The sequence below is a fragment of the Polistes fuscatus genome, unplaced genomic scaffold, assembly GCF_010416935.1.
Source record: "Polistes fuscatus isolate 324 unplaced genomic scaffold, CU_Pfus_HIC Scaffold1, whole genome shotgun sequence".
In the NCBI taxonomy this organism is placed as follows: Eukaryota; Metazoa; Arthropoda; class Insecta; order Hymenoptera; family Vespidae; genus Polistes; species Polistes fuscatus.
The window spans coordinates 3,110,584-3,137,326 of record NW_025112997.1 but is presented as its reverse complement, the minus strand read 5'-3'; the positions used below and the strand labels follow the sequence as shown (position 1 = coordinate 3,137,326).

Here is a 26,743-nt window from a genome sequence, read left to right as displayed (position 1 = left end):
TTAGTATCGCAAACATGCGATCTGTCTTTATGGTCCGAAAGTGGGCGTCTACTTGGTCTCTCTCTCACAATGCTGGTGTAACGACAACGACAACAAACTACTACTACTACTAATACTACTAGGATGACGACAAAATCCAATAAACAAAGACTAAACTTTTAACAAACAAAAAAAACTGTCCAGTATCCTAAGGGTGGATTCTGTCTTCGATCATATTCCATCATCTTTTTCTACTTCATCCTGCATCATCAAATTTTCTAACAACATTTTTTTACTCATCCATTTTATTATTTGAAATGTTTTTTTAATTTTAACATAATTGTTTTAATAAAAAAAAAGAAACACGAATATGAAGTAGAATGGATAGTAATGGTATTTAGAATATGAAATAAATAATTATTGATTATTACTGATATTCAATTATTATTGATCGTTAATTATTAATTTATTGAGAAAAATTGAAGATTAAAAATAATCTAATCTTTTCTTTATGTGAGAATAAATATTGAAATTTGTCTAATCAATATTTGTGTTTCAGGTTTATCAAATTGAATACGTGATCGTGAAAGCTGCGAATTCGCCAAGACCAGCAGCGTGGATACTCGAGAGATCGATAGATAACGTGAACTTTGAACCTTGGCAGTATTATGCACCAAGTGATGAGGAATGTTGGACGAGATATTCGGTACCACCTGTGCCTGGTAAGCCGGTTTACATAACCGACGATGAAGTCATTTGTACGAGCATTTACTCCAGGTCTACGCCTATGGAAAACGGTGAAGTACGTTTTTAATCATCATCATCATCATCATCATCATCGACGAACCATCCTATTTTTATTCCTACAATAATAAGAAAAAACAATTGCAAAATATTTCATTGATCGATCTCTTAAAATCAATCACCCAATTTCTAAATCTCTTATCTAATTTTATTTATAATTAAGAAAATTTATTTAAAATTATTTTTACATTGAAACAGAAATAGATAGATATCACGAATAATACGAATTTATTAATTGTTCTCATAATTGTGTATTGATCACATTGTTTATACTCGATGAATTTTTCTTTTTTCAATGAAAATTACATTTATACGATCGAATTAAAATTCTTAATTGTTTTTTTGGTTTCAATTTCCTAATCATCATCACACACAAAAATACTTATATTCATTAGCAATGAAAAATAAATCTTTAGATAAATACCAAAGGGAAAATAAATCAAAGGACTAATTAGAATTTAATTATAATACGCACATATCACAATAATATTTCTAATCAGTAATTTCTAATACAGGAGGAGGAGAACCAACACACACGCGTGTTAAATTATTTTCTCGATTTTATTTAGAACGATGGTCATTGCCATCGTTTTATCAAACTCGTTAGGACAAAAATCTAAGAAGAAAATTAAAGATAAAGACTGATAGTTGTATTTATATATTTATATATATACATATGTGTGTGTATGTGTGTTTTATGTGTATACATACATAGAAAGCGAGAAATGATCCGTTATTCCGTCGCGGTGTGGTCGATCGTTAATTATCGTTCGACGTACACTGCTGGTCATATAATTACGCGATTGGATGATTAGCGGGCTCGCGATCTCGACGTTACACACCAGTGAAGAAGAGTAACAGTGGTTTTTAGATCGTCGTTAATTCGAACTATCTTCTCCTTCTTCTTCTTCTTCTTCTTCTTATTCTTTTCCTTCTTTATTTTTGTAAAACACCGAGAATGAATTTCCGTTCATGAGAATTCATCACAACTAGATTTCTTTTTATGATAAATCGATAGAATAATTTTATATAATTAACTCGAACCATCACCGTTAGTTCTAAATCCATTTTATTTTCTCGCTTATATATATATATTTAATAATTATATATTAAAAAAAATATATATATATTTTTCTAAACAATTTGCTGATATATTTTATAATTCTGTAACTATAACGTTTAAAATATATATATATAATTTGTTTTATAAGCAAATATATGAGATCTAAAATTTATTAGCAATTTATTTTATAAATTCTAAGTAATTCCAAAATCTATTTTCTTTATTATTCTTAATGTTTTTTCCTTATATATTTATATTATAAAATTCTATACGCTTAAAATTTGATAACACCTTTTTATTGTGTAACATTTTTATATATATATATATATTTTATATTTTCAAACAGAATTTAATTTAAATCTTTTTTCCCCTACTTTAATTGACCCATTAATTGGATCCATTCGTGAATTATTATCTCTTTTTTTTTCTTGGTTTTGTGAAAAGGTTGGTTGGGGGAGGGGGTGGTTGAAAGAGGATCACGTTGAATGTTTCGAGTTAACGCGTAAAAAAAAGAAAAAACAAAATGGAAAAATAAAAAACAAAGAAAAGGAAACTAACAAACGTATAACAAACAAACACCCTTTTCTTTCTTTAGACTTCACCCCCTTGAAGAAGGTGCAGTGTGCATTCAAACGTCCATATATGGTCACTCAGCACCATACATGGCTGGAATGTAGGGATCGCCGTTTTTGTACCATCGATCCTTAGCTCTCCCCCATCCCTCCTCCCCCTTACTTCCATCTTCTTATTCTCTTCATCCTCCTCACCCCCTTTTCAAGAAAGATTCCTTCGTTTTCTCTCTTTTCTCTCTCATCTCGTTTAGCGTTTGCACGAAAGCCATCTCACAAACCCGATCCTGTCTACTTCGCGTACTTTAGAATTGTCCAGCACAAGGCAAGAGCTTCCAAGAAAGAGATCGTTCATTAAATAAAACTATCAAAAAAAAGAAAAAAAAAAAAGAAAAAAAAACAAGCTTATTATAGTTTTGTAATAAGTTATATGAATACGTCGTTACATTCGAATTGTTTAAAAACGTAAAATTAATACCGTTCTATTTTTTCGTATCATAGTATTATTAGATTATGGTTGCGAGATTATTTGTAATATTATATATATAGTAATAGATATATAGAAGATGTTTTAAGTAAAAAAAAGTAATTATTTTATTATTAAGGGTTTGGGCCAAGAAATTCAGGTAGTTTTTGTGTGTTCTAATCAATATAAATAAATAATGTTATTTTAACTTTATACAAAATATTATTTAGGGTCCTCCAAACCCGAAAGGGGAGGGAGTAGAGAATAAAGAATAAAAAATAAATATAAATATATATTATTTGTCATATAAGATTTTGAAAGCTAGGATTTATTGAGTTATTATTGAGGTTAGTATTAGTATGTAGTAATATTAGTATTATTATTATTATTATTATTATTATTGATTATTTGGGAGGATTATTGGTGGCGACCGAGAGAAGGGGAGAGAGCGAGAGGAAGGGGGAGAAAGAGGAGGAAAAGAACAAAGGAGCGAAAATTATTATTATTATTATTATTATTATTATTATTAGATTATATTATTATTATTATTAATTGTTCACCCTTTGCATTCCTATATATATCAGTTTTTATTTCAGAATCTTACTCTTATCAAACTGATCAAATTATTAAAGTAAATTTCAAAAAAAACAATTAAAAGCGTTACAAAATCGTTTGCAACATTTTTAATAATTTTATGTTAATAATATTAAAAATAAATATTAAATGTTAGATAATAGTAATAAAATTGAATAATAATAATATATCGTAATATGTGTAAATGGTTTAATTAATTATTAAATTATCGAATGAGGACAATTTCATTTGAACTTTATGTATTATAGAAAACATACTATAAGAAAAAGTATTGATTTTTTATTCAAACTATTGTTTCCGATAATAAACAAAATAGAAGGAAGGAAAAACAAGAAAAAGAGACAGAGAGAGAGAGAGAAAGCTCGTAGGTGAACCTATTATCCCGAATTGTAACTGATTGTTCTATATTAGGAACCGCATAAGCCTATTTGTGGAGGACGACGACTCGGTTCTCAACTCGGTTTTACCGGCGCCATTCACGGATGATTTATTTCTTCCTAGTGACATCGAATTTAATACTTTCTAAAAGAGATACACATATACATACACACATTCTCATAGAAACCTACAATTTATTAATCTCAGCGTATTAATAATTAACCTCAATTAATTGTGCAATATTTTCTACAATTTTTCTTCTCTATTTTTTTTTCTTTTTTTTTAAATATTTCTTCTTCTTTCGTCTCGATCATTATTGGTACTTTGTTTTTTTGTGTTATTAATCACGTTCATACTTGGTGTTTTAGATCCATACACACCTGGTGAACGGTAGACCTGGTGCCTTGAATCATAGTACAACTCTTTTAGAATTTACACAAGCAAGATACGTCAGACTTCGTTTTCAAGGTCTTCGTAGAAACGGGGTTGTTATTGCTGATAAAAGAAGAGCATATTATTCGATCAAGGAAATCAATATTGGTGGACGTTGTGTGTGTTCTGGTCATGCTGCCCGGTGTCGTTACAGTGTTCAACATGGGGTAAATTATTAATCATTTATTTTTAATTAACATTAATAATAATAGTAATAATATTTAAACATCTTCTATCAACAAATTCATTATCAAATATAAAAGATGCGTGGGATTCATTCAATAGTACACATATAATTATTATAGTAATTATTAAAATATTATTTTATTTATTATTTATTATTTATTAAAAAAAGTAATTATTAAAATTATTATAGTAATGCAGATGGATGATAAGACGTATTAAATAATTCTAAAGGGACCGGACTCCTCTAACCCTTAAAAAGGGAAACTAAAATAAATTTTTATTATATAATTTATATATATATAATATCAAAATACATAATTTATATTTTTAAAAATCTACATAAATATATTTCTGCACGGGGGTTGGACATTTCCGTTCGGACTACTATCTAATATTAGAATCCTCGCACGCGTGCGTATTACAGAAAGAGATGAATAAAAAAAAGAAAAAAAGAAAAGAAAGAAAAAAAGAAAGAAAGAAGATTACGGTTACGGGGTTCATAGGAAATAAATCCGTCGTAAATGCCATAAACTTGTCAGTCCTTTGTCTGGTAGCACCGCTAATGGCAGGATCGCACGTTCCTTACTTCAAATCGTTTCGGATCTTTCCTATTGGCTCATCCAAAGCCACAAGGGACGTGTTAGCTCTGAAGTTTCTTTTACAGAATGGGAATCCAACGTGAAAAAGAGAAAGATAGTTGACACGTATCCAACGTTCTTTTGCGATCTCTCGCAAGATTCACGAACGCATTTGGAACCGCATTTCATTTTTTTTTTTTCCTTACAGCCACCAACTTGCGGTTTTTCTTACAACTTTTACACTAATGAACAAAAAGAAAAAAGAAAAACCAACCATAACCCTCTTTTCCCCCATTAGTTTCGTCACGAAAACGAGGACGTAGAAAGTTGATTCTGTATTCAATTTATTCTTTCATAATAAATCCCACCCCCAGACCCGCGGTTTATTTTCATAAATTTATCATATATATTGTATATAATAAATATTTAATATATAATTATACACGATAAATTATAATAATAAAATTTTATATATAATAATTTCATAAATCATTAATGAAACATCCGAATCATCTGTTTTTCTCGAGTTTTTCGTAACTAATGTCGAATAAAAAAAAATAAAATTGTATAAAAAGAAATAAAATAATAATTGTGGGATGCGAGCACTTCCAAGTCTAACTTAAATAGGCGTTCGTGAAAAGATTGGACGGTGAGTCCTGGATAGCTCAATGGTTAAAGAGCAGTTAAGTCGCACGGAAAGCGGAAAATCCGGGTTCGAGTCCCGGTCCAGTCAGTCCAACGGCCCAATTTTTTCACGAATCCTACATAATGAAAAAAAAGGGTGAAGGGATCGATCAAAAATTATATTACTATTATTATTATAAATATTTATGATCATTTCCTAAATTACTAATTAAACATAAGAATTATCTGCTTTTCTCGAGATTTTTCGTATTTAATGTCGAATAAAAAAAGAAATAAATTAATGAAAGAAAAATAGGGTGAAAGGGATCGATTAAAAGTTTATCGATTGAGTTGTAATGTCGAGATATTTCGGATGCCTCTTTGACGGTCCTCGTATTCAGCAATGCGATCGCAATTCGATCTATGCAGCGATCCGTTCGCACGCGACCGTCAAACCAAACACGCATGCCGAAAACTAATTTCGATTTATTCGATCGAAGGGCATTGCCAAAAATCGATTATAATCGAAGTTTCTTAAGTAGCACGACAGTATGGGGATTGGGGGAGGGTTAAAAAAAAGGAAGAAAAATTTCATTCAATTAATTTTTCCATTTACCCTTTCAGTTTGGTAATCTGCATTACAATTAACAACGATGATGATAATAATAATATTTTATTTTAAATTAAATTAAATTTAATTTAATTAACAAAATAAATTGATATTTCGAATTCGTATGCGCCGCTTATGGTCTTTTTCGCGTCGGAGAATTATGTTCCGAATTTTTCTTTCTTTTATGCTATACGAAATAATATTATTAGTTAAAATTTATTTAATTCGTATATCTTTAATCCATCTAATTAGAGTGAAAAAATAATAATTCGCGTGTGAATTTAAGAAGATTTTTTATCTAATCAATAATTTTTCACAATTTATATATTTATTCTTAATATATTTTATTACTTGATAATAATTCAATTGAATAATTTAAATTTGTTTATTTAAAATTTTTTCTTTAAAATGATAGAAGAGAATAGGACGAGTATGAGGTAAATGATTAATGATCGTTTGAAGGTGGAATTACGATAGCCACTGAGAAAATAATATAAAAAGTAAAAAAGTAAAAAATAAAAATAAAAATAGAAAGAGAGAGAGAGAGAGAGAGAGTTAAGAACACGCGAAAGATCGACAGGAGTGCCTTTACCTCGAGGTCAAGAAAGGTTTTATTATTGTGTGTCCGAGGTATAAGCCAAAGGTAGCAAGTGTGTCTGTTCGTAGTATAGTAACTGCATGCTAACAATATGCAGTATGTACTCGTTTCGAGTGATTCGTATTTTATACTGCAGCTGCAACAAGTTTCTACCATATTGAGAAAGTATGTCGATGAATCGTCATTAATCGTAGATATTTGATATTTTTTATTTTATTTTTTTTTATTTTATTTTATTTTATTTTCTTTCCTCTTAGTATATTCTCTTTAGATATACCTAAATTTAGATATTTCTAATCCCAGATAAAATATTACCTCCGTCTAACCGATCATTTTATTTTTATTTTTAAAGTATTCAAACATTTCAATGATCTAACAATTTATATTGAATTATTATAAATACGTTTATATATAGTATACGATTTAAATTGGAATTAATATTGAAGTAAAACAGACAAAAAAATATGTATATATATTACAGATTTTATCGTAATCGTAATATACCTTTTTTTTCCCCCCAAACATTTGTCTTGTTATTTATTTAATATTTGCATTATAGGTATAACAAAAAATGTTTTATAAATTATATTATTATTATTATTATTATCATCATTTATTTGTGATTTCAATTTGAACGAATATTTAAATTTACGAAATAAGAGATAAAAATTATTATACAGATTTGTTATATAATTATTATTACATATTACGAAATAAATTTCTTACGAATGTGAATTTTCAATACGAGATAATAGTGATTTTTAAAAGCAAATAGTTTTCTTTTCTTTTTTTTAACTAATCGAAATCTAATCAACATGACAGCTGTCGGATTGACTTTTAGATGAGAAACATAGAGAAACATAGAAGAAGCTGAGACAGTGTTGGTAGTGTTAAGATGCGTGTGGTCTTGTCGCTTAAAGAAACTTAAAGAGAAACTAACGTTCGGATTCTCTGTGAATCATGAGTTCCGAGTTCACTCTCTACGCACGATATTATTTATTACCATGATAATCGTTCTCTCATACAAACGTACAAAACATTTATTTCTTCTTCTTCTATCAGTTTGAAAAAAAAAATAGATAAAAAAATGTTTAAACAAATCATCAAAAGAAAACAAACTAATCTTTCGAGTGATTCTACCTATTTTTTTTCTTCCACTCGTGAACTACTTTCTTTTGTAAAACAATAAAAAAAATAATATCATACTTTTAACAATAAAATTATATGAATTATTGTACAAAGATAAAATACAAATTGTGTGTGGATGTGTTCTTATTTTAGCATCAAAAATTTTCTGATATAAACAAAACTTGATTTAAAATAACGAGCCAATATTAACCCTTTTCACAATTAATTATATTTCAATTTTGTTAATACCAGTTTTCAGCGTTTTTAAATATTTTATTAGAATTAAAATTAAATTTTAATTATAATTAAAATTAATTAAAAAAAAATAAGACAATTTAATCAGTTTAATAAGAGTGAAAAGAAAAACCTATATCGATTAACACTCGACATAGAAGTGCAAAAGGGTTAAAATTTTCGTTTAATTCCGTGATACTTTTAATTGATGATCAAAGAATAAATAATAACGTTAAGTAAGCTATCTTTCTTTGTTTATATTTTATTATTCGAATAATGAATATTATTATTTTCGAATAAAAAAATATATATATGATACGTGGTTTTATATTTTGTTCTTTAAAGCATCAAGAATGCGAATGTGAACGTCATACGTGTGGTGAAAGATGTGAAAAGTGTTGTCCAATGTATAATCAAATACCATGGAGACCTGGTACCGCGTCCAAGGGTTTCCATTGTGAGAAATGCAATTGCAATGGACATGCAACGTCGTGCATTTACGATCCGGAAATTGCCGATAAAAAGATGTCTATGGACAGTCGGGGGAAGTTCCGAGGGGGCGGTGTTTGTTTCAATTGTACTGTAAGTTCTACTCTAACATTACCCTCATTTTTTCCTTTCCCTTTCTTTTTTTTCTTCCTATTGTTTTTTTTTTTTTCTACACAAAAACAAAAGAACCAAAGAATACATTTTACGAAACCAACGATAAATTCAAAACATTTTCTAACCGATCAAATTAATCACAGATATTATCGTACTTCGTGTATATGTTTCATTAAAATTATTGCATCATCGCTTAAACAACATAATAATTCGTTAAAAATATTATTAAATAATATTAATCTGACAAGAGTCGCACGTAAATGTAATCATAAATTGCAAATTAAATGAAAAATAATATTCTCATAAAATTGAAACATCAAAATTTTACAACAATAAAACGTCTAATCATGAAAATATATCGGTTATTAAAAGCGATTCAAAAAAATAAAAGAAAAGAAACAAAATAATTAAACATCTTAATGAATAATTTAACGATCATAAACTGGTACGAAGAGTGTACAGAGAAGAATCGTTAAAATATTTTTATTAATCTTTATTGCATTTGGTTGCATGGAGAGAGAAACACAGCTGCGATTCATCGGAATAAAAAAAAAAAAAAACAAGAAAAGCAAACAAACAAAAGAGGTTATTTTCTGATAAAACACGAGAACGCTTCGTCTCTTTTAAAACACACATACACACACACACACACACATACACACAAAACTAGCATGTGTATTCCCTGTCATTCATTTCGACGTATAATAAATAGATAATCCTATCATTGAATGGGAGTTCGAGTTCGCCATTTTCTGATCGTAAAACAATGAAGTATGTGAACTCGTCTCATACGTTATGAAAAAAGAAAATAATTTATTTTTTTTTTAAGGAACATACATCAGGTATCAATTGCGAAAAATGTCAGATCGGTTATTACAGACCAAATGGAGTATCACCTGACGCACCTGAGCCCTGTTTACCTTGCGATTGTAGCATTCACGGTAGCACAGGTTACTGCACACCTGACGATTCCTACACACACTTGGGAAAGGTAATTCTTGTCTTTCTTATCTTCCATATATATATATTAATTCATATAATTATAATGCGGTTCTCTCAATAAATCCGTGACAATTGTTATCGTTTGTTCAATCAAATGAATAATCTGTACAGATTTAATTATCGAATTGTTCTAATCAGATAATTCATTTCAATTGATTTGACATATGTAAAAGACATTTATTAGGGTGAACCAAAAGTATACGTGAGTTTATTGTGTTGTTTCAGATAGTGTAACAATTTTTTGCAGTCAATAAAATTACTTTATATATGCAAATGAAATATTAATTTTAAAAAACGCACGAACATTTGATTCCACCCTAATATAATAAGTGAATAGTATATAACACCTATGATGTTCCAGGTAGCAGGTGCCTGCGAGTGCAAATCCGGCTATTCGGGATACAAATGCGATCAATGTGCAGCAGGTTATCGACAATATCCATATTGCATGGAATGTCCGTGCGATTCACGTGGTATACTACCGTCTCACGATTGCGAGGGTGATTGCATTTGCAAGGCAAACGTTGACGGTGAATTTTGTGACAGATGCAAGCCCGGATATTTCGCTATGACCAAGGATAATCTTGACGGTTGCGTATCTTGTTACTGTTTTGGTGCTACTGATCGTTGTACTTCTAGCAAACTCTATTACACTATGGTAAAATCATTTTGTTCTTTGTCTTTATTTTTTTTTTCTTTCTTTTTTTCGTATAAGAAAAAAATAATAAAAAAAAAACTGGTGTGTGTACTTATGTACGCACGTAAGAAGTTATACTTCTTTGCCGTACCAAAACGAATATAACCTTAATAACCTCAAAAATAACTTCAAAAAAAACTTCAAAGAAAAAAAATAACTTAAAAAAAAATAATTATTATTATATATATATATAAGAAAGAATAAAAAAAAGAAAAAGAAAATATCAAAATATAGATATCAGTCCACACTAAATATAAGAGAGATATATCGAATTACTTGACGCGTCAACAGCCATGGCGCGGTTACAGCATTAGTTCTCGCTCGATCATTTAAGTAAAGCAGCGCTGAGTACGATTAGTATTTGTATGGGTGACCCGCTTGAGAAAAAAAGGGGAAGAAGAAGAGAAGACAACTTCATGCCGATACTTGAAATCGCTTTGCCGCGCGTCGTAAATACCGACAAACTTCATGGTGTCGTTTTTCCAGTCGCTCGGAATAAAATCACTCCCCATTACATTTTCCCCAACGCGCCAAAAGAAGTATAACTTCAAAAATTAATATAAAATAAAGTAGTATAAGTATAAGTATAAAAAAAAATAAACACTTCTCGAAAATATAAATCAATAATCTCCGCGAACACGTTGTCGTTGTTGTTTAACATTTGAATGTATTGTTTTGTAGATTTCATCGTTGGAAAATTGGTTGGTAACTGATATGAATGCATCGTTGGGTGTTATACCAACATTCGACACGGACAATGGTTGGTTGACCGTGGCAGCGTACGAGGTCGAGTATGAAAGTCCATACTGGTTGGCACCACGAATCTATACGGGAAATCGTATCTCGTCTTACGGAAGTAATCTCACGTATACGGTCACCTGGGTTGTCATGCGTGGCGACACTAGTGGCAAGCCTACAACAGAACCTAACGTTATTTTGGTCGTATGTATAATTCCTCTTTTTTTCTTTTCTTTTCTTTTCTTTTCTTTTCTTTTCTTTCTTAGAATTCTTTTAGGATTGTATAAAGTGATATACGCGATTTTAGTTCTTCCAAAGTGTTAATTGAAAGTGTACGCAATAAATCTGTGCCGTGTGAAAATATGAAATGGGGATTGCTTTGGTCCTTTACCCGTCCTGTTCATATTTTAATTCTATTTTCTTTTTTTTTTGTCATTTTTTAGGGTAACAATGGCATGCGTATAGCTTACGGTGAAGAACAGTATAACGGTCAGGAGGCGGAGATATCCGTGTCCTTGACCGAGGAAGGTTGGTACCACGTGCGTACTGAAATCCGAGACATTCCGACGAGACTCAAGAGAACTGATTTTCGCGGTGATCCTGTCAATAGAAAACAAATGATGCACGTCCTGGCTGATCTTAAATATCTCATGATAAGAGCACAATATCATTCCGAACAAATCGAAGGAAGGTACGATGGTTTATTTTTAGTCTAATGATTGTTTTAATATCGTTAATTATATCTTGATCAATTTGTTTGTAGTCTTCTGTCCGCAATCCTTCCAATTGGTGAACCAACACTATCGGAAGATGGTACCGAGAGTCTCGTAGAAATGTGCGAGTGTCCTGAAGGATATACTGGTTTATCCTGCGAAAATTGTTCCTGGGGATACGTTAAAGTAACGAGCAATGGTTCTGATCATCGGGATTATCATATTTGCGTTGAATGTGATTGCTATGGTCATGCTGCTTCTTGTGATCTTGTGATGGGCGAATGCAAGGTAAGCTATTGTCGATAAGGTAGGAAATTATAATCATTGGTTTATCTTTAATCGATAATTTTTAATATTTGAATCTGCGTTCATGGTTAAGATAAATGTTGAATTATTTTTGAAGAAAACTATGAATTAAATACTTCCTATTGTTACAATAATTTAAATCTTATGATTGTACTAATTAAATATGTTTTTAAAATTTCGACATTTTGTACTTTAATTCAAATATAAAGTTAGAACCGTTGAATATATCCTATGTCGGTATATACACAATTCTACATTATCGATAATGATAAATGTTTAATAATTTTAACAACAAATAAAAATATCACATACATCAAATTATTTATAAATCATAATATTATAATAAATCTTTATAAATTAATATCACATAAAAAAAATATATAAAAATTACCTACAATTTTAATTACAGAATTGCGAACATCATACAGTCGGTCCAAAATGTGATCGTTGCACAACAGGATATTACGGGATCGCAACAAAAGGAACACCAGAGGATTGTAAAAAATGTGCTTGCCCATTATCCATCGAATCAAATAATTTCAGTCCAAGTTGTCAATTGGAAGATCCTACGGACGATAACAGTGGTTACGTTTGCACTCAGTGTCCCGAAGGATACACAGGCGATCATTGTGAAAGGTAACACAAACAGATAGAAAAAATAATGAATAATTATAAGAAAAATCAAAATCTAAATCATACATCCCATTTAAACTTCCAGTTGCGACGTTGGTTTTTATGGGAATCCATCAACCCCTGGCGGAACTTGCGAGCGTTGTCCTTGCTCGGGTGGACCGTGCGATCAAGAAACAGGACGTTGCTTGGAGTGTCGTGGAAATACGGAAGGTTGGAAATGTGAAAGATGTAAGGAAGCTCATTATGGGGATCCCCTTCGTCAAAATTGTCTTCGTGAGTATCAACCAATAATACAAAGAAACAAACAAACAAAACATTACTTTAGCACGAATGTATCAAAACAAGAAGCGTAGGATGAATTATACGTATGTCCAATTTTGAAAAAACAATCCCAAAAAGACTGTAATAAACATTAGGCTTGTTTTGTGTTCGCAGCATGCGATTGTGACCCCATTGGCAGTAGTTCCGTTCATTGCGATCGGATGAACGGTCAGTGTCCCTGCAAGCCTTTGTTCTCGGGTCGTGACTGTTCCTTCTGTGTTGAGGGTTACGGAAACGTTAGTGCAGGTTGCCAAGTATGTGACTGCGACGTGGGTGCCCTCAACGAACTTTGCAATCCCGTAACCGGTGAATGCAGGTGTACGGAGGGTGTCGTTGGTTCGCATTGCGATAGATGCGACATCGATCATTATGGTTTATCGACGAATGGTTGCCAAGGTAAGTGATGAACCTTAATCCAAATAATTATAAACTAGTCATAATATCATCATTTCGTGTCAAGTGTTAAATCATTAAAACATCAAATATTATCAAATTGGTGGATGAGTAAAATAAAAGGATTAAAGGGGGGGATGGACAAGGGGTGATTATTACGATCACGAAGATGTAATAAATATAATTAAAAAAAAATATAAAAGAAAAAAGTAGGTAATTTATGCGATATTATTAGAACGGGTTGTTAGTAGATCTCGATAAAAGAGAAAGAGCTAACAATAAATTAAAGATTTTAAAAGCTCACGAGTTACGCTTACGAGAAATAACACGAGAGTATATAACGGTCGTAATTCCTGAACAAAATAACGGTGCGTTGAAAAGGGCTGTAAAATGAAAGAAAATTAAAATGAAAAAAAAATAAGAAGAAGAAGAAGTAGAGGAAGAAGAAGAAGAAGAAGAAGAAGAAGAAGTAGAGGAAGAAGAAGAAGAAGAAGAAGAAGAAGAAGAAGAAGAAGAAGAAGGTAAATAAGAATGAGAAGATTCAAAACGCGAACCCGAGTGAGAGGGAGAGAGAGAGAAAGAGTGAGTGAGTTTAAGCCCGAAGGTAGAGGTTACATTTTCGATAAATTAAATAAACAGGACCCCGTAGTGCCGTCATATTTGCAATTCTAAAAGAACGCCTTTGGAAAATTGCTTTTGCTCGCCGAACTCGTTTCGAATTGCATCTTCTTCTTTCTCATATACTTTTTTTCTTCTACTTCTTTTCTTATCCCTTTTTTTTCTTTTTTTTTCTGTAACCATTTAAACGCGACTTAATCAGGCGTTGGTATTAAGCAATAATAATACCGAATATATTTAATACTAAATTATTATAACGTATAAATTATCGTATATATATATATTAAAATTTTTGTCCAGCTATCATAAATAATAACGATAATAAACTAATATATTTATTATTTTCATTGCTATGGAAAAATGTTTATTTATTTTTTTATTTTTTTTCAAGTAATATTTTAACTAAACAAAAATTAAATATAATAATAATAATAATAATAATAATAATAATACGTTCGTATTAATATAATATACGTTCGTGTCAAATAATTATATTCAGAGATATTTTTCATTCAATTAAAAAATCAAATGGAAAATTTGTAGCCCAAAAAAAATCACACACACACACAGACAGACAGACAGTATGGGTTATCACATTTCTCTTACGTATGTTGCCGTTAGAATAATTTTTGTTGCAATAAGGACATAGAAAACGGTAGGTATAGTTTATGGGACTAGCACCTTACCTACCTTGGACTAGCGACAAGAGAACTCGAAGAGTAATGCACCGTATACTAACTCCATATACCTCCTCCTCCCTTCCCCCACTTTTCCTCTCATACTTTCCAACCTTCGAGTTTGTAGCAAAGACCACTTATTCTCTTAAACGAGAATCGTGAGTTCGGGATGGTACTTGAGATTTACAAGTTTCGAACCACCCACTTTTCCTCGTTTCCTCTCTCCAACCCCCCTCCCCTTTCCCACCAATCCTCACTCGTTCCATAAAAGAAATAAAAAAGAAGAAAAAGAGAAGTAGGAAGTATAAGAAGAAAGTAAAATATTTCTCTAATCATAAAATACAGAGTACAAAGTACAGAGTATGTTATTCCTATTATTATTATTATTATTATTATTATTATTATTATTATTATTATTATTTAATGTTACGTTAAACACGATCGTCATTAATTTAATCATACCGGAATAATAATTAAAATATTTGTCATTATTAAATGAAATTTATTCCAGACGACTTTTAAGCGTAGAAAATTGTTTGTAAGTTAGTTAAACGTATTACATCATTATAGTTTCCGTATCGTTTGTGACTGTACTCCCTATACCCCTTTCCACCCCCAGCCATCTTTAAGAGTTGACTACCAGCTAAGAATCCCATAAATCGCAATCATTCTCTCTAACACTGCGTAAAACTTGTCTCTCGTGTTTCTCTCTCGTCATTTTCCATACTCAACTATATATATATATATGTATGTATATATTCACGATGATAAACATTCCAATGTTTTCAAATAAAATAACAAGGAGGAAAAAAAAAATAAAATTCACAGACCAGTGTAATCTTATTATAAAATATTATCAATATAATATTACTTACTAGCTCGATTATTTTCTCATTGTCAGATAATTCTTATCTAACTGTTCAACATTAGAAATCAATTCACACAGTGTTAACTGATTAAATATATATATAGATATTTAACTATACAAACATTCCAATGTGTGTTAGGATAATAAAAATAAGAACTAAAATCGACTATTAAATATTTTTAAAAGTATTATCAAATAATATTACCATCGCATTCGCTTATTCACTTTCTCTTTCTATTTCTCTTACACTCTTACACATTTCTTATCGTATGAATTAAACATTAGAAATATCAATTCGTAATGGTAAATAATCTAATATACTCACTACGATAGACATTCCAACGTTAGAATAATAAAAAGAAAAATATTAAACGAGCTGTTGGTATTCTTAAATATTATCACTAATATTACCATCTCTTTCTCTCTCTCTCTATCTCTATCTTTTTCTTTTTCATTCTCAGATATTTCTTATCGTTCGATTCAACATTAGAAATCAATTCATAGTTCTGACTAATCTAATATATTCACTGTGAAATAGACATTAGTATAGTAGAATTAATAAATTATTATTATTATCAATGATATCAATATTTTTATCTCTCCCATAAAATGCTATTTATTATAACACTTATATATCAGTATTTTGTAATTTTTCTATGTGTGTATGTGTTTTTTTTCATTCACGAGGCTAATAAATTAACACTTTACTATGATAAATATATATAATTGCAAATAAAAAAGAAATAAAATTTATATCCTTTTGTTTCCTAAATATTATGAATTATATTCACATACACACACACAAACACACACATAAATACTCATAAATTACTCATCATTAAATTAAACGTTAGATTTAATTTAAATAACTAACAAATCAAATTTCTAAATACTTGCTTATAAAATCTTACTTTTCTAAAAAATTATTAATAACGTAAACATATTCTTATCATATTCATTTCATATTATAAGAAGCAAAAAATTCATAATGAATTTAATTCAAATATTAAATACATTTCAATCTTACAATTTTATTGTTCAACATCAGCAAATTCATAAATCTAGGATAACGTCGTCACGTTTCTGGATGTATTAAAAAAAGAAAACAAAAAAAGGAAAAAGATATAAAATAAAATGAATCCTAGTTAAACAATTAAAAACATCAATGTCAAACACTCATCGTATTACTAACTAATTTATTTTAACGTCATCACTTTTCTGAATGTATCTAGAAAAAAAAAAAGAAAAAGAAAAAAAGAAAAATTGAAAAAAATTCGTTTCTACTATACCATCATCATCATCATCATCATCATCATCATACACGGAATATTTGTAGTATGGTATTTGAGAATAGATCGTATAGTAAAAATAATACTACTTTTTTTTCGAAAGGAGAAGATTCGTGCTGAACGTTTGCTATCTCGATGTGCCCTTTGCTTGCTTGCTTGCTTGCTTTCTTACTTGCTTTCTTACTTGCTTGGCTACCTACGCTTCGAGACGACTCTCCCACGCGAGCCTAAGTCGCGTTTTACGGCTCTTAAGTATACACATATACATATACACATATATATATATATAAAATATATATTTCAAACATGTGTATTTATAACCATACACATTTATACTTAAATATATACATTTAAAGATATACAAGGTAAAAATATACACACACACATATATATATATATATAGTACATCTATTCATACACATACATACATATATGTGTATAGACAAATACACGTATAGGCATAAAGTTATACAAGTTAGAAAGAGACATATATATAGTACACGTGTTCATACATTTATACATACATTCATACATACATACATACATACATAAATATCATATATGCATATAAACAAATACATGTATAGAAGTTAGAAAGAGACATATATATATATAGAGAGAGAGAGAGAAAAGGCGTTCTCAATATCATCGTATATTCTTTTCTAACGGGCCAACGTTTTATCGCGACAGCACCGTTCCTTTTCCTCTAACTTATCTCGATTTCTCGCTTCCTGTTAAGCACCATGAGACACCTTCCTGAAATCCTTTTCCGTTTCAAAGCCTCTAGAACATTCTAACATTTAATTCGAGCTTCATTTGCGCACGAGATTTCATACCTAAATATATATCGAATTATCTTATCCATTTTACAAATCTTAAAATATTATCCGATGGTTCGTTAATTGTTATTATCTATACACGTTAACGTGAAATTATAAAATCGTACCTATGTTTACATCCATTATTGTATTACTCTAATCGTACACACAACTACACGTTCATTCTTATTCCAATAAAAAAGTAAAACAATTATTCAAATATTTTACGATCTAAATTTAAATATCTTTGATATCTCGAGATCTTATGCGAGATTTCATACCTAGATATATATATAATATCTCGGAAACGCATCGAATTAACTTATCCACTTAACAAATCTTAAAATATTATCCGATGGTTCGTTAATCGTTATTATCTATACACGTTAACGTAAAATTATAAAATCCTCACCAATGTTTTATATTCATTATCGTATTACCTAATCTCATTCCAATAAAATCATATTCTCATTTCAATAAAAAACGGGAAAAACAATTATTCAAATATTTTACGATCTAAAATTCAAATTATTCATATCTTCGATATTTCTGTTGTTATCACAAAAATTAAAAAAAAAAAAAAAAGAAAGAACGATATAAATCGCCAATAAAATACGATGATTATATGAAAAATAAACACAGATAGATATTATTCCTGATTATTTTAATATTCATCATAAGAATTACCATAAATGGTTGATACTAACATACGATCCCTAACGTCAATCATAAATCATCATTTTCTCAAACGAATTCATGACAAGCCACACACAAACACATAATACGCGCGTGTATATATGTATATGTGTATATGTATGTGTGTTTCTAGGATAGAGTACACTGTTATAATTAACTGTCGGTCTATCTTAAAAAAAAGGAAAAACAAGAATTGGACTTTATTAGCATCTACACATACATTTCTGCCGAAGGCTCGTCAGTAAAACACGCTTCCTTTAACCCTGAAATAACTTTCTCTCTCTCTCTCTCTCTCTCTCTCTCTTTCTCTTTTTCTCGTGTTGATAAACCAACGAAGCAGGTACGATGATGCATCTAAGGAAGGAGGTTGTTGTACAACTAAAGCAAGCAACCTCTCCTCTTTTCTAGTCTTATTAATGTTTGCACTGCATCCCTCCTATCCCCCCACACCCCCCTCACCCTTACCCTCTACCACCATAACAATTATCTTCACTTTTTTTCTCTTAAAATGATTCTACGAAATAATTACTTCATTATGACGATGAAAAATTAGGTACGATAATTATTTTAAGTAATTCGATTAACATTTTCTTGTTAATCCAATTAATTATATAATTAACGATTTGTTGATTATTATGATTGTATATTTATATATATTATAAAGAATAATTAGATTTAATTTATTTTACGATTTATTTGATAATATAAATAATTTGCATATATATTAATATGATCTATATGATGTATATTTCATTACAGCAATAAAAACCAACATATGTTTTTTAACAATAATATTTAACCCTTTTACGGAAAAAAAATTACATTTTTACAACATACTAATCAATCTTACTTAAAAAATTTATCAAAAGCTGTTAGATGATTTTAGAACGAAAAATAAAAATGTATATTATTTAAAATTTAATTTAATATAATTATATATATATTTATTATAAGATTATTTATTTATTATCTTTTGTAAAAAAAAAAAAATTAAAAGATTCATTTTATCATCTTTTCTGTCATCTGTATGCTATTTGTTATATATTACCGAACAAAAAACAATAATTAATATTCTTGCTTCATAAAAGGGTTAAATTATATATATATATAATATATATAGGAAACAAAATTTGAAATGAATCAAATTAGTTCAGTTCGTAAATCTAGTATTAAAGAAAAGTTTTTAATTTAGATTATCTAGCGCCTTGTTTCGGTAGATTATTTATCGCGTTTATTACGTATCATGGCACACTATACTCCCACTTATGTTAAAAGTAATCGCGTTTCAGGACGACGGTTCGCGAAGCGTTAATATACGCCCCGTGGACGTCACGCAGAGACGAGATGAATTTACATCTCGTGCTCGTTTTGTCGGTAAACATTAAAGTTACTTACTCCTAACTACATTCCTTTCCCTCCCGCCCTCTTCTTACTACTTTCCCCTTGTCGCAAATATTTATTATAATATATTATACTTCCTTATATTCCGTAATCTTTCTAATCATTTCTAATTTCACATTCACATACCAAAACTTTCTTAAAATAAAACAAAATAAAAAAAAATAAAATTCAATTCGAACGATTAATTTCAATTAACCAACCTATACGTTAGATTTTATCTTATTATTTACACTAATTATTAATCTTTTACTCGCGTTGCAAAATTTTTTTCAAACAAAAATAATATAATCTATATATATATATACATATTTATTATAATATATTATACTTCCTTATACTCCATGATGTTTTTTATAATTTCTAATTTCACATTCGCATAGAAAAACTTTCCAAAAATAAAAATAAAAATAAAAATAAAATTCTATTCAAACGATTAATTTCAATTAACCGACCTATGTATTAGATTTTATCATATTATTTCTACTAATAATTAATCTTTCATTCGTGTTGCAAAAATTTCCTTCAAACAAAAATAATATAATATAAAATAAAAATAATTAAAAATTTTTTTTTAATTAAAATAATAATAAAAAAAAAATAATAATAATGATGATGATGATGATGATGATGATCCAAAAGAACTCTCCTCCCCGGTTATCCCCTCCCCCAAAAAAAAAAAATATTATCGTCCTAATAAATGATTGCAGATCTCTAATCGGATTAACTTGCACGCATTAGAAATTGTCCCGAAAAACATTGTAAATATACAAAGAAAGGAATGGAATAAAAAAAAATAATAATAATAATATGCAAAAGACCCGGATCTTTATCCGTTGGTAATATTCAAAGGCGCCTTAAGACGGCCTTATCGAAGCTTAGTCGGCATAATTAACGCGTCTGGACGTGCTTAAAACACCGTGCTCGTGACTCCAAGTACGTTGCTAGCTAATAAGCCTTGTATTTTCCATGCACGAGAATCCTTTTGGTTTGCGTGAGAGTCCCATTTCTATCCACAGATACGTATTACAGTTTTTTTTCTTTCTTTTTTCCTCTTCGCGTTCTTCTTTACCTATCCTTAGAACAAAAATAATAGTAATTGCCAAGTGTGAACATATTCGTGAACGTATTATCTTATCGTTTCTTTTAGAATAATTTGAGAGAAGAAACAATAATACAATAATGAAACGAATCGAAGGAAAATTACTTCATTGGTGAATTAACAAATGCATTTAATTAATAATAAACAAAATTCTGATATGATATAATATATTTTCGTTACATCTACGAGAAGAATAATAGTTTTCGTATATTTTAATTAAAAAAATTATAATTGTTATAGGTATAAACAAATTATCATTATTCAATTATTTTCGATTTAAATTGAATCAAAAGAGAATGTCTTCATTGGTAAATTAATAAATGCATTAAATAATAATAAACAAAATTCTAATATGATATAATATATTTTCGTTGCATCTATAATACGAGGAAAAGTAGTTTTGTAGTTTATAATAAAAATTATAATTTATATAGGTATATATATACATATACAAAAAAAAAAAAATATAAATGAACAGCATTATCAGCATTCCAACCACTTTCTATTTAAATTTAAATACACATTTAGGCAATATTTAAATTTATTAGAAACAACTAATAATTTCCTATGTAATCCTAGTATTACGAAACAAGCCAGACAATTTTCCCCTTACTAGAAAATATTTTTCCCGGTTAGATCATTATTAGCTAACATGAACGTTTAAATCCTTGGCTATCTCAAGAATCATAACGAGAACCTGAAGAGACTCGTAAAACGTGCAAAAGCAGTTGCCCCTTGTGTTACTTCTCTCTCTCTTTCTCTCTAACTCTCTGCTATTACTACTACTTGACTTTCATCTTTTACGAGAGTGTGTTTCTTTTTTTAAACTATATCTATCTATCTTTCTTTATTTTCTATGGCAATAAATAAAATAATATGCGCATGGTTGCACATAATATAGGTGTTATTATACAAACGAGAACAATCGTAGTAGAAGAAGAAGAAGAAAATGATGATAAGTTTAAATTTTCTTCGTATACACGGTGTATACGTGTGTTATATATATGATATATGTATGTATATGTGTAAATGTTTCTTCACGTTCCATGCATCTATCTTTAAGAAATCTTCTCTTCTTCTTTTTACTCTATTTTGCAGCTTTACGACCATTACGCGCCGTCCCATTCGTGCCACGTGAAAAGTTATCGCACCGATATGAGAATCACCTTTATGACGAGACTGAATGCTTCTTCTTTCTTACCATTCACATATATTTCTTCTATATTTTTTTCTTTTCTTCTTCAATACTATTTTTAATCTTCACCCCTATTTAATTTTTATATATTTACGATAAACGATGTATTTATTGACTACGTACTAAATATCTTTTTTTTTTTTCAATCCATTTATCATCCTAATTTATAATCACTTATATCATTTTATTAATCATTCGTGATAAATGGCTTACAATTGTTATTATTATTATTATTATCAATCATCAAATTTATTTGTACAATATTATATCTATGTAAATTGTTGATATTATAAACGAATTATTAAAAACAAAACAAAGATGATTAATAATTGTATTTGTTTCAAATATTTATTTCTCGATACGACAATTCTCTATCGAAAGTTATTTTTCGTTCGTTCTTTTAATTATATATAACATTTATTTAAATCATCTAATTAGTGACTGAACCCTGAACGCATTTGTTCGCTCGAAGAACTCTCCCAATAAATTCGAGCTTCAATTGTTTAAAAAATCGAGAGGGCCCGGGGATTCGACCCAGGATCTTTCGCATACCGAAAGAACGCTCTACCACTTGAGCCACGAAGACCTATTAAATTATCTGTATATATATAATAGGTGGATACAATTATTAACAATTATTGACAATTATCTATTTATATATTATATTATTATTTAATTTCGTACACGCACCTTGATAAATTGATAATAACAATTGCACTTATTAATATGAAAGAATAAATTAATCTAATACTTCTTACCTAACTATCTTTCGAATATATATTTTTATATACTTTTTATTTTTACACTAACAATAGAATTCAACTAAGAATTCATGTTAAGGTAGATATAACCGAATAGCATTTCACTGGTTCTTTTCATAGACGAGAGGTCGTCCATAGAAAGGTTCGACGAATCAAGACACAAAGCTTTCGCGTTTCCATTCAAATTGGTTGATCTCTCTTTCTCTCTTTCTCTTTCTCATTCTCTTTCTCTCTTTGACTTTTTCTTATATTCCACCCACGCATATACTTTGCTATCTATTCGTAGGATCTAACAGAAGAGAACGAGAGACAGCTTATTCGATCAGTAAGTAAGAAAATAAAGATGCTGATTTTATAACAAATGAAAGTTACTCTAGGTATGGTATCGTGAAAAAAAAAATAAAAAGGATTAATAAAAAGAAAAAAAAGAAACACACATTTATATAAAATATCCAAATCAAAAGATCCAAATCTAAACGCGCGGGCGCGTATTATTATAGAATAAAATCAATGAAAATATTATTATTATCGTATTTGTCGATTTTATTCTTTTTTTTTTTTTTGTCTTTTTATTTTAAACACGAATATACACCGTACTCTCTTATTGTAGATAAATATTTAAATAAATGGAAATCTACGAAGTACACTTCGAAACGTCAATGTTATTTTTTATGAAAATGATTCTAATCTTTTATCATATAACATCTTTGAAAAAAGTAAATAAAAGAAAAATCAATAAAAATGAAGAAATAAAAACAAAAGGAAACAAAACAAAACAAAATAAAACATAAAATAAAATAAAATAAAATACAATAAAATAAAATAAAATAAAAAATAAATAGAAGAAATAATAAGATAGGATTCGATTCTCGTATACTTTATCGATTTTAAGGTACGATAAAGGACATTGGCATCCTTTTTAAAATAAGCCGCAAACAACTTGGCGCGAGATCTTAGCTACCGATAAAAGACCATCCACCAATCGCAATGGACAATGACGTTTCGTGATTCCTCTCCTTCTTCTTTCTCTTCTTCTTCTTCTTATTCTTCTTCTTATTCTTCTTCTTATTCTTCTTCTTCTTCTCTTATTCTTCTTCTCTCTAGCAGGTTTCTCTCAGAGTTCGCGGTTTCGAGTCACAACTTCTCTATCTGTTCAATATCTTTGTTTCTTTCACTCTTATAGTCTTCTTACCCGACAAAAACTCGACGAAATCGCGGAATGCTGTTTCGAGGGATCCCTAAACGTAGGCGTGGATTTCCGATAACTATGACTGCCCTGCCCTGCTGTCTATCTTTGATAGTACTACCTCCTTAACTTGATTTCTAATCAATTTTTCCCCACCCCTCAATCCAATTCTACGATTTACAATCCTGATTATTTCAATCGAACATCGATCAAAATATATAATCATTCCGTTGATCTTATTCGACTATTTTTATTATTATTATTAATATTATTATTATTATTATATTTACATACACGATGCGAAATATAAATAACATTGTAATTCAAACATATAATAAATAAATAAATAATATAAAAATAATAATAAAACCATATATGTAACACGAAGAGATTATTGTATCCAAAAAAAATGCTAGTTTCCAAATTTCGGATCTAAACTCAAGTACTATCTTTTTAACTTAACTTCTAATCAATTTTCTCCCTTCCACCACCACACCTCATTCTACGATTTACAATACAATCCTGATTATTTCAATCAAATATTAAATAAAAATGTAAAATCAATCCGTTGATCTTATTCGTCTATTATTATTATTATTAAATTTACACACGGTACAAAATATAACAAATAAATAAATGAATAATATAAAAAATAGTAATAAAACCATAACGAAGATTATTGTATCCAGAAAAAGTGGTTGTTTTCAAATTTCGAATCTGTACTCACTGGATCCTCGTAAGGGCCACCCAATGCTAAAGATTTACTCAACATATATATATATATATCTTTCTCTCTTTCTCTCTTTCTCTCTCTCTCTCTCTCTTCTCTTTCTCTGTAAAGTCCATCGATTTCTTCGTTGTCGACCTCCCAATTTGGTAAGTCGTGCTAAAAACGTCGCATCGATTTCGAACCGAACAAACGCTGCACTCTCGACACACTAAAATTCCATTCCGTAAGGGTCCTCTATCCCTTCCTACCATTCCTCTTTCCATTTTCAAATCTTTCACAACCAAAAATTATTCAACAGTTAAACCCCCACCCCACCTTACTTTCCCCCTTCACTTTCAATTTTTGTTTCGTTCTTTTTTCTTTTTTACATAATTCGCATTAATTCTAAAAATATTAGAAACTTGTAAATTATTTGCATTTGATTACACATTTTCATTTTTTTTCCTCCCCCCTCCCCTCTCTCTCTATATATGTATCTGTCTGTATCTGTCTCTGTCTCTTTTCAACATATATATACAATCAAATATATACAAATATACATAGAATCCTGATAATTTCAATCGAACATTGATAAAAATATATAATCATTCCGCTGATCTTATTCGATTACTTTTATTATTATTATTATTATTACATTTACATACACGATACGAAATATAAATAACATTGTAATTCAAACATATAATAAATAAATAAATAATATAAAAATAATAATATTATATATATATAAAAATAATAATAATATAATTATATATATGGGATCAGCTTTTCCAGCAAGCACGTACACACGCTAATGATGCAATCGGCCCCTCAGATACCCCGACTGACTTGTCTTCCTTCTTTCTCTCTCTCTCTTTCTTCCCCTCCCTCCCTTCCACCACCCTTGCTCCTTATTTCCTCACTACTTGGTCCTTAACTCCTTATATACCCACCTGACTGTACGAGTCTGCACGTCTCGTCCAGTCGCGCGTGGGTCGACATTATAACGGGTGACACTTATCCTTTAAACAAAATCCCTCAATAGTATTTAACCGATCGTATTTAATCTATTTGATCGTCAATCATTTTTTTTCTTTTTCCAACGATTTATTTATATCATTTTACGATTAGAAAGATATTATAATGAAAAACATTTTCTATACTTGTTTATAAAGATAAATGGGATAATTATTACTTTAAATTAAAATATTTATTTTAATTTGTATTATATTTAGAGATGAATTATTATACAAATCGATCGAAAACGATTAGATGATGATTTTGTTTTATTGATATTATGATTATATCAAATTTGTTTCAAGAATCAATATTTAATTCAGTCTATATCATCTATCAAATATTGTTTCAATTATCTCTAACTATCTCCATTTTTTACCTAATATCTTTTATAATTTCTTAATTATTTATGTATTCGTCTCGTAAAATAAAATACAAATAAAAATAAAATATATTATTTAAATTAGTATAATAAAATATATTATTTTAATAATTAAATATATTATTTAATTTTTTATTATTATTTAAATTATTATTTAAATTAATAAAATATATTATTTTAATTATTATTTAAATATATTATTTAAATTATTATTTAAATTAATTAATAATATATTATTTTAATTAGTTAAGGAACGATTTGAATTAGGAAAATATTTATGACACCCGTTAGGTGGCCAGTATCTCAACACCTGGCTGTAACATGTTCAGGATTCTTGGTAAGATCCGAGCTCTGGCCAGTATAACGTTAATGTATCGT

The 26,743-nt window shown here is 29.2% G+C and overlaps 1 protein-coding gene across 1 annotated transcript in view; it reads left to right on the top strand.

Moving 5' to 3' along the window:
- Positions 1 to 26,743, top strand: part of LOC122521378 (laminin subunit alpha-1) — a gene marked incomplete at its 5' end in the record, with an annotated part of 99,648 nt that overhangs the window by 14,949 nt on the left and 57,956 nt on the right. The window contains 11 exon segments of the mRNA XM_043642056.1: positions 539 to 781; positions 4,222 to 4,452; positions 8,589 to 8,825; positions 9,676 to 9,837; positions 10,210 to 10,506; positions 11,227 to 11,487; positions 11,727 to 11,974; positions 12,047 to 12,284; positions 12,712 to 12,938; positions 13,021 to 13,208; positions 13,371 to 13,652. Coding sequence (XP_043497991.1) covers positions 539 to 781; positions 4,222 to 4,452; positions 8,589 to 8,825; positions 9,676 to 9,837; positions 10,210 to 10,506; positions 11,227 to 11,487; positions 11,727 to 11,974; positions 12,047 to 12,284; positions 12,712 to 12,938; positions 13,021 to 13,208; positions 13,371 to 13,652 — 2,614 coding nt within the window.